At 56.3% G+C, this 9,846-nt stretch overlaps 1 protein-coding gene across 1 annotated transcript; it reads left to right on the top strand.

Moving 5' to 3' along the window:
* Positions 1-464: 464 nt before the first annotated feature.
* On the top strand, positions 465-5,030 carry ZFP36 (ZFP36 ring finger protein). Its single transcript, XM_050928597.1, has 2 exons — positions 465-644; positions 1,850-5,030. The coding sequence occupies exons 1-2, from the start codon at positions 609-611 to the stop codon at positions 2,846-2,848; spliced, it is 1,035 nt and encodes a 344-aa protein (XP_050784554.1). The 5' UTR covers positions 465-608; the 3' UTR covers positions 2,849-5,030.
* Positions 5,031-9,846: the final 4,816 nt, after the last annotated feature.

Below are 9,846 nucleotides of genomic sequence, written 5' to 3'. Positions count from 1 at the left end.
TGACCAAATTTACCTGTAAAAGCAGCAAAGAATCCCGTGGCACCTTATAGACTAACAGACGTTTTGGAGCATGAGCTTTCGTGGGTGACCAGGTAGCAAATTGTTTTGGGGGGGTGGGGGTGGAGGTGATAATAGTTGCATATATAAGACAAAGCCCCTAATGTCAGGATGTCTGGTCACCCTACATTGACCCCTTCTGGGGCCTGTTTCTCAGCCCCCCTTCTTCTTTCCCCCTGCTCCTGCCATCTGTTCATTCATTCCTCTCTCTCTCTGTCCTCCTTGGCTTTCCCCTGCCCCCCCCCCCCCGCCACCTTTGGTTTGGTCTTTTCCCACGCCCATCTATCCACCCCAACTCTCAGGGGGGGCTTTTTTTAAGTTACTTATTTTTTAATAAGATGAGCTCATGGGAGGCGGGGCTACAAGAAGCCCCGCCTCCTCCCAACACGCCTATATAAGGAGCTGCTCCTAGAGCTGGTTCTTAGCTCAGCTCAGCCTCAGCCCTGGTGGGTTAGAGCCGATCCCACCCTGGGGAAGACAGGCGGACGGACAGACAGACTCGCTCACTCCTCTCTCTCCCCCGTTGCTCCTCGCTCATCTCCTGATTCGCCATGAGCTCCATGGTGGATGTGAAAACCTTGTACGAGGTAAGAGGCGATCTGGGGGGTGGGCTGAGTTTCCTGGGCTGGCCCGGCTCCCCTGAACTAGGCTAAGACTGACTTATGGGGCGGGGGGTGATTTCTCCTGCCAAAACTCACAGCTGTGAACTTCCTCCCCCCCCCTTTAAAAATTGTGCCCTGAGCCAGAGGGGGCACTCGATTGCACAGCATCGCATCAAAAATCGAGGGGGAGGGCTAGAAAGGAGCCCTCCCGAAAAGATCTCCACTCTGTCTGCTCCCCCCCCCCCCGCACACACCTTTGGAAAAAGGGACCGAAAGTTGCTAAAGCAGGTCTGATCCGGAGTTGGGAACTCGGCTCCATTTGGTTCTTTGCGAGTGTTTAGGGGGACTCGCGATCCGGGGCTGATTGAGTGTCTGGCCGGCCGGGTCAGTTTCCAAAAGCCTTTCGGGACAGGGCCCCGACGCTAGCGGTGTCCACCGCCCCGACTGGGGGGGCGGGGGAGAAATTCCCAGCGGTCAGGAAAGGGTTAAATTGCCCTAGAATGACGTTCCTCCCCGCCGCCATAGCGGGCGGCTGCTGCTGCTGGGGGGGGACTGGCCGCCCCCAGGCGGGGGGGGTTAATAGCAACTTTGGGGGCAGTGGGAACTTTGGGGGTGCAGCTTAGGGAGCTGTGGGGGGGGGTTGAGCAGGGTTCCTCTCTGGGTCGGTGGAGGACCCCCTTGGTGAGGGGGGGTGGGTGGAAGGAAAGAGTCGAGGGGGAAGGCAGTTCCCCGTTTAGGTTTACACCAGGGTGGGGTCCACACACACCATGGGGATCTGCCCCCTCTTCAGTTCTGTCACTTCTCTTCTCCTTCCCCTCCCCCTGTGGATTTCTTGGGGGCACCTCACCTTTTCCCCCCTCCCGGTGCCCCGCAATCGCCTGCCAGCCCCCATACAGCAGGCTGGCGGAAGGCCCTTTGCTTTGGAAGGCGATGGGGGCGGGGGGTCTGTGCCAGTAGAAAACCTTCCCCCTCCCGGGCCCAGCCCGAGGACTTTATAAATAACCCTGGGCCCTGTGCCATCCCGGGGCCTGTGAGTCACCACCGAGCGCAGCCTCGGCCCCCCTTCCCCTGAAAAGCCAGTGCTGGGGAGAGCCAGATGCCAAATTCGCTGTAGGTAAAGTGGCCGTGCCGGAGCGGGTGTCAGAGCTAGGCATTAACCCCCCCGCTTTTTCTCTCCCCCCACCCCACAGAACCTCCTGAACCTGAATCTGAGCGAGGGTCGCGATGCTTCAGCCAGCTCTGAGCCCCTGGGGGGTGGCGGCGACTCCCACGTCTGGCCCCTGCGCACGGTCTGGAGCCCCAGCACGGAGCAGACGCGCTCCCTGCCCGAGCCGGCGGCCCCCCGCCCTTCGTTCCGCACCGACCGCTCCCTCAGCCTGATCGAGGGCCGGGCCCTGCCACCACCCCCGCCCGGCTTCCCCCCGCTGCAGCCCCCACCAGCCCCCGCCCTCTCGGCCCGCTACAAGACGGAGCTGTGCCGCACCTACAGTGAGACGGGCCGCTGCCGGTACGGGGCCAAGTGCCAGTTCGCCCACGGGGCCGGGGAGCTGCGGAGCCTGAGTCGTCACCCCAAGTACAAGACGGAGCTGTGCCACAAATTCTACCTCCACGGCGAATGCCCCTATGGCTCCCGCTGCCACTTTGTCCACTATCCTGAAGAGCGGGGGCTGGCCTCCTCTCCGCAGCTCCTGCGCCAGAGCCTCAGCTACACCGGGGTGCCTGCTGCCCGCCAGGGCTCCCCACCGCCTGGCATCTCTGACCCAGCCTCTTTCACCCGGGCACCCTCCATCTCCCCGCCTCCTGCCAGTGACCTCCTCTCACCGCCCTTCGCCCGCCTCAACTCAGAGCCCGTCCCTCGCATGGCCACCCTGGGAGAAGCCCTGGCCTCTTCCACCCCCAGTGGGCGCTGCACCTGCCGCTGTGGTGGCAACGCCAGGCTGGGCACCTTCGAGAGCCCCCGGGACTACTACGCTGCCGCCCCGGGCACGCCCGTCGCGTCCGGCCTCCCCAGGACCCCTTCCTCCAACTCGCTTTCCGACCAGGATTGCTACAGCAGCTCGGGCAGCCTCAGTGGCTCCGAATCGCCCGTCTTCGAGATGCTGCCCGCCAGTGGGACCTGGAGTGGCACCCGCCGTCTGCCCATCTTCAACCGCATCTCCGTGTCGGAGTACGGGGAGGGCTTGGAATAGGAACCTGGCCAAGGGAGGGGATCTAATGGGGTGGAGAAAGAGGGAGGGCTTGCAATCGATTTCTTGGAGCAAAGGGTGACCCCCTGGTCCTGCTTCCAAGAGCCCTCCAGACACTGCCCCATGGCCCCTCCAGCTGCTGGTCCAGATGTTTGAGGAGGGGCCAGCAGCTCCCCAGCCAGATGTTGGCAGGAGCTGCTCCTGTCTTGGGGGTGGAAGGGGGTTGGGGTGGCCTCCCCTGGTGTGGGACATGAGCTCCCCACAGTGGGGGAGGGAAAGGGGGGACATGCATCCAGATGTGCACGATGGAGATGCCAGCTGGGGAAGGCAAGCTCCCTGCCTGGCCAGATGTAGCCATGCCTTTTTAAGTAACTTGCTCTCGCTACCTGTGCTTGGGGCACGACTAGCAGGGGCCGCTGCCCCCTCGGTATAGGGCTCCTCCACCTGCTCATCCTAAAGTGCCAGATAACACCGCTGAAGTGCCTTGCCCAACCCCCACCGTCCAGGAATGCTCGCCTGCTTCAAGTCAAGGACTGCTGGTCTCCGCGCCTCCCCCAAGTCAGGCTTTCCACTGGACTCACCTACGTTACAGAGGGTGAGGGGAAAAGCCCCATGGGGCCGGCGTGCAGCCCTGAAAATGGACTAACTTGGAGCTATGGGGTGGGGAGGGGGCTGTTTTATGCCCCATATGTAGCAGTGTTTTTGGGGTGGACCACATCAGGATATAGGAGTGTCTGGGTGGGATAAATTTGGCTCTAATGGTGCTGCTCTCCTCCTCCGCCTTTACCCTTATTTCATGCTGTGAATATTTCAGGAAGGGGTCCCTGAATTGTGTGGGGAGTTTTTTGTAGGGGGAGGGGTAGAGGGTGAAGGTCCTCCTGTTTAGCCCCCTTTCACAAGGAGCTGGCTCGATACTGGAGCACATCCCCAGCATTAGTATGCGAGAATGGAGTAACTCTGTTCACTTCAGTCAGTGGTTTTCAACTTTATTTTATTTTTTTTAATTTGTGGACCCCTAAAAAATATGGCTGGAGGTGTAGATCCCTTTGGAATTCTTTGACATGGTCTGCAGCCCCTAGGGGTTAGTGGACCACAGGTTAAAAATGACTGGACTTAATGGGTGTGAAACAGCTCTTGCTTTAAGTTGGCGATAGGGTGTATTTATCGCCAAAGACGGTAGCGTTACTGCAGTATTTATGGCAATTCTACCAGCTGCAAAAGGAAGGGTGAAACTGATGGGGGAAGGAATTATCCAGAGTAGGGAAGCTCCAGTGTCTTAAAGAGGAAGATGAGGCAATCTGAGCCGGCAATATCTCTGGGCGGAGCAGGAAGGCAGCACTGATATGATCGTGCAGTTTGCAAGGAAGATGTGGTGTGTTGTCCCTGACTCCCACCCCCCAGAGTCCAAAGAAGGTCATGGGAAGGGAGGGGTCTTTGTCTTTCTCCCCACACACACAGTTTGAAAGAGGTGGCTAAACTTTCCGGGGAGTTGGTCTCCAAAGCCATAGTGTTAAACCTGTCAGCCCTTGCCATGTAGCAAGAACTCTGTGAACTGGTGGGGGGCGGGAGAGGCTAAGTGTGCATTGCCTGCCTCCTTGCCCAAAGCCGAGGTTGTGAAGTGCTCCTCACTCCAGCCCACAGGATAAAAACTTGCTTTTTCTTGTAAAGATTCTGCTCTGATCACATGACTCCTGAAGCTTGGGCTTTCAGAACCGCACTAAACATCACACGACTTTGGCAACACTGGTAGCAAGCTCCGAATCCCGCTGTGGCAGCGTGTGATGCCCTCTTTGAAGCTCAGAGGCCTAGTGAGATCTTTCATGTTCTGTTTTCTGTGCTAACAATTCCCCTGCTTTTTAACTGTTGCTCTTGGAAGCAGAAAACAAGCTGATGTTTACCTTTCTAATGATAGACCAGAAACCAAAATTATTTATGGAACCTTATTTATTCAAGACAGAATTTTATATTATATTTATCTTTTTGTAATATTCGAATAATATATATTTTTTCTGTGTTATTAAGAAGTTAATTGGAGAAAAACAGCCCAGCCAGATGTAACCGGGAAGCGATATGTTTATAAGTGACAAATGCTTTTTTTAATCATCTTTGTGGTGTTTTATTACTGAATCTTGAGGATTTAAAAAAAAAATGGTGGAAATAAAACCAAGAAAGCTATGAGATTGGACAGGTTTGGTGTTTGTGTGGTGTGTGTGTTTTTTGTGATGGGCCTACAGCCTGGACACTGTCATGGCTCGATGTATCCCTACTGCAAGTCCCTCCTCATCTCATCTGAAGACTATAGACCAAAACACGCACAATGGGGCTGAAATTCCATTAAGATGCCTAACACATGATGTGTCATATCTTCCCCCCTACCTGCTGTCTGAGTATCTCCCAAAACGTAGGGTTTTTAATAAGAATGGGTGGGGAGGGGAAATCTTCAAAGGCCTAACTGCACAGAGGCTGAAGGGGAGACAGAAGCAGTGTGGGGCAGAGACCAATCTAAACCCACACAAGATAGGGGAAACTGAGGCATGGCTCAATAAAGAGGAAGGATGGCCCAGGGGTTAGGTGCTGAGATCCCTTTGAGGAGCTGGGTGTCAGGACCTCCTTCCTTTAGTCTGAAGGGAGTGTTCTAGCTTCCATAAATAAGCTTTGGAAGAACAATCACTTGCCCATGTAACCCCATTGTTCTAGTAAGGGAGTTATCTTCCCAGCTGCACAGGGGGATCAAGAAAGCACTTTACAGGTGCCAGGAGTGGGATTGATTTTTTTAATCACAAAACTGTCTGGCCTGCCCGGATTGGCGTGGCACATCTCTCTCCATTCCCATCATCCATTCGCCTGGAGTGTAGTTATGGACTGACCTACTCCAATTAGCTTTAATCAAGCTAGCTGAAGGCCTGGAGCAGCATGACCACAAGTAATTACCCTGAGGTCTGGACGAGCTTGCCCACTCCGTGCTGAAGCCTGTGGCTCGCTGCTTTGGGCTGGCTAGGTTAAAGCTAGCACAGGTATGTATGCTGCCGTCTTCCCCCTGAGAAGCTTGATCAGTTTAGATTTTTCTCGGGCCTGCCATGAATGGTGGCACGTCCCCAGGTGATGAGCGCAGTCCAGATTCGTGTTTCCTTCCCCCTCTTCACCGGCTGCTCTCGTCACAGCTGACGTTAGCAGGGTGCGGCCGGTCCCTGCCAAGGACACATCAACAAAGCTCTTTGCACAAGGCCCTGTCCCCTCCCAGACTGGAGGAACCGGCCTGTTGAGTTTGGTAAACAAGCCAGCTTGGGAAACCCAACCGCGCCCGCCAGCACCCAGCTGAGCAAGGCCCTGGCTGAGCCGATGGGGAGTGTTGGGTGGTTGGGCCTGTGTGAGAAGCTGCCCAAGGTGGGGCCCTGAACACTGGTACCAGGAGCTTGATTCCCTCATGATCGGTTTCATCCCATGGGCGCCCCGTGCCAAACTTGGCCTGCCCTAGCGGGTGCTTGACATCCGGGCAGAGGCAGCGCTGGGAGACCTGTACATGTTAAGGCCAGAAGGGAACACCCAGATCATCTGCTTTGACCTCCCCACAAGGCAGAGAGTGCTGCCCTTGTGGTATCAATAGGAAGCAGAGATGTTCGGGAAGCACCGAGAGACCCTGACTGAGATCCAGGTCCCACTTTGCCGGGCGCTGCACAGACCCAGACCGAGATCAGAGCCCATCGTGCCAGGCGCTGCACAGATTCTGACCACAATTGGCTAGAGTAGGGGGTGGCTTCGCGTTGGAATCCCTCTCCGCAGCCCGGCTGGAGGGATTCTCCCTAGAAAGGGAGCTGGGTTCTCACGGCAGCTGCATTGCTCCTTCTCAGTCGGGGTCAGTCGACCGCCGGGATCTCACTCTTGGTAGGGCCTGCCGAAGCTTCTGGGAGCGTGGCTGCATTCCGTGCGTACTGGCTGCGGGGCCGTTCTGCTGGCTTTGGATTTGGTTTGCTCTTTGTGATGTTGGTCCCCGAGGGCCAAGGGGGGTTCTCCATGGGGTTCATTGCAGCTAGATTCCTTTGACCCGCAAGCCAGGGGCTTGGAGCACGCCTGCCGGCTGCTGCACTGTGGCGGGCGTGTTGCTGCGTGTAAGGGAGGCTATTTCCTGTGCGACTATAAAAATCTGCCTCTCGAACGGGTAAATCTACGGGGATGTTTCCTGGCTCAAGACCAGTTTGTTTCGGCTGGCACAGGAGGGACTCTGGAGCATTGGGTTCCTGTTTTTTCCCTTGTCTACTCCTGCAGCTGAAGTCGTTTTTTCCAATGCCCCCCTGCCCTGGCAACTTCCTTCACAATGACCTATCTCCAGGGCATGTCCTGGAGGCTTAGGAGCAGAGACAGGCCCTAGAGATGGGGTGAACAGCCAGAGGAGCTGGATTGAGCCAGCGCTGTTTGTAAACAAACTCCAGCGCGGGCTCGGTGGGTCCTCTGAGCTGGTGGAGTCCGAGGGAGGTGATGCGGACAATGCTGGTGTCTCTGACTCCTTGTTTCTTCCTTATGTTCCAGCCCATCAGCTGGCTAGGAAGCGTGCGGCTGGCATGCAGGAGACGTGCGATGTCGCGGGTCGCGCTAAAGGGACACGGGGAGTCGAGGCTGAGGCCTAATTCCCTGACTTCCAGGGCTCTGTTCACCCCGCTGCCCTTGTCCTGAGAGAGACCTCAGCTGATCACCCAGGCGCCAATTTTCATTTTCCTGGGTGGGTGCTCAGCCCCTTTTCCCCAAGGCTCCGCCTCTTTCCACCTTCCACTCCACCCCCTGCTTCTAATGCCCCACCCCAGCTCCCAGCACCTCCCACCCGCTGCCGCACAGCTGATCGCTTTTTTTATTTTTTTCCCCGTGGGTTCTCCAGCCCCGGGGCACCCGCGGAGTCGTCACTGCCTATGGCTCATCGTGGGAAGCGTCATTGAGCTGGGTGAGGAAGCACATGGGGTGTGGCCAAGATATACAGGCCTCCCCGGGGCCCATTTTGTTCGAAGTACTGCCGCGCACCATTGCGTCTCCCTGCTCCTTGGCCCCCTCTGTCTAGCCTCGAAGGCCTCTCGAAATATTAACGGAGGCCGTGGTGGTCATAAAAGGGCACAACTCTTGGACATTCTCCACCCAGAACGGGCTGATCTCGTCCTTCTGCAGGAGAGGCGCTCAGACCCCGCTAAGCCAGGGGGCTGGCTGACGGCATGGGAAGGGGACGCATGGGAAGGGGATGCTGTCTTGGGTCATGGCCCTGATGTCGGCTGGGGAAGCGGTTCTCTTTTCCCGGCGTGCAGGGGAACGGATCCTCTCTGTGCAGGAGATGGCACGGGGCCGGCTCCTCCGGGCAGAGACCATGAAGGCCAGTGTGAATGTGTTTCTTTGTTCTTCCGTGTCCCACTCATTTGTCTGAGCATCATCAGGGCTCTGCCTGTGTCTCTCCCTCTCCCTGCCAGTGCGTCCCACTGGTTCTTTCATACTAAACCATTACAGGATGTGAATTTCACCCAGACAGGTCCAAATCCGCATACCCAGCCTGCCATCAGGCCCTAGAACCAGAGATCTTAGACCTCCCGGAGAAGTCCCAGCTCTTGAAGTGCTTGTTGGAAGAGATGGTGCCAGGATCCCTGGCCCAGTTTTCTCCACTGCGTGAAACTGAGGCTCCCACAAGGTTCTTTTTCGGGTTGGAGTCAAAGTCGACGGCCCATCAGCAGATTTTTATTTTTTTGCCTCTGGCTGGCGGCTGATCCGGCTGAGATCCAGAAAGCAGCTGTTCCCTTGTGCAGTGCTCTGTCCCTGCAGCCTGGGTTGTGTTGGCACCGGGGGGGAGCTACATCTGTCTGACCAGTGAGGAACTAGCAGTGCCTAGATGCCCCACTGGCATGGCAGGAGTTCTCTGATGCAGTCCAGCAGCTTTCTATAGGCCAGGCCCCAGGTACTGAATTCTACAAGCCTCTGGCACCTTATCGGTCCTGATTTTTTAAAAGCCATGCTGTCTCCAGGAGAAAGAGTTGCGCTCCGTTTCCTCAGGGCAGCGACCACCCTACCGTACAAAAAGGGGGAATCTCTGCGACTCACAACAAGGAAGACCTCTCTCTCTCTCTCTCTCTCTCTTCTGTTCTGATGATAAGGTTTTACCCAGGGCCTCCTCTGGCTGAAGTCCTTGATGCACCCCAATCCCACACATTGCATTGCTAACCTCTGCCTGTCTGATCATTTATTTTTAATTGGTGATGTCTTCAGGGCCAGCTCCAGGCACCAGCTTATCAAGCAGGTGGTTGGGGCTGCAACTTCGGAGAGAAGCGGCACTTTCACGTATTCAGCGGCAATTCGGCGGAGGGTCCCTCACTCCTGCTCTGAATTGCCACAGATCGCTAGGGGCGGCCAAACCCCTGGAGCCGGCCCTGGATGTCTTAACCATGAGCAAAGGCTGTTTGCTGGAGGTGGGGCTTATTTCAAAGGGCCAGCAGAAGGCCTGTGATACACTGACCCGTCATCGTCCTTTGCAGACGTTAGAAGCTGTTGAGATCGGGCCAGCGTTCTCGTCCTATATTTCTTTATTGGACCATAACGGTTTGAGTGGCTTAAAGATTAACGGGGCTCTTAGCTGCTGCTTCCCAGTTCGCAGAGGCATTGGTCAGTAGGGTCCTCTGGCTGGGATGCTGCATGGTCTTCATTTGGAGCCATTCCTGCACCTTTCAGAAGCCGTCTGTCTGGCTTTTCCATGCCGGATGGGGTTGCCAGTTTTGGTTGCACGCATTCCTGGAGGTTTCAGCACAAGACATAATCTGCAATTGAAGATTAATTTTGAATTCCTGGAGATGCCAGGACAATCCTGGAGGGCTGGCCACCCTATGCAAGGCGGCCTGCAGAAATGGTGCTGCCTCCTGCCTTTATTCTTCTTTCAGGGACAGGTTTGGTGTGCCAAACATCTTGTGGCCTCAGAGTCGAGGCACCGGCTAATGTGGCTGGACCCTCTCCCAGGCCTTTTGCACCGGATTCAGAGGGATATTAAC

The sequence above is a fragment of the Gopherus flavomarginatus genome, chromosome 18 (assembly GCF_025201925.1).
Source record: "Gopherus flavomarginatus isolate rGopFla2 chromosome 18, rGopFla2.mat.asm, whole genome shotgun sequence".
NCBI classification, from domain to species: Eukaryota; Metazoa; Chordata; order Testudines; family Testudinidae; genus Gopherus; species Gopherus flavomarginatus.
This window is presented reverse-complemented; position numbering and strand designations above follow the sequence as displayed.

Excerpts from the sequence above, each read along its gene's own strand:
- ZFP36 (XM_050928597.1), top strand. The coding sequence starts at position 609 with ATGAGCTCCATGGTGGATGTGAAAACCTTGTACGAG. Across the intron at positions 645-1,849 it reads ATGTGAAAACCTTGTACGAG|AACCTCCTGAACCTGAATCT; the intron begins GTAAGAGGCGAT and ends CCCACCCCACAG.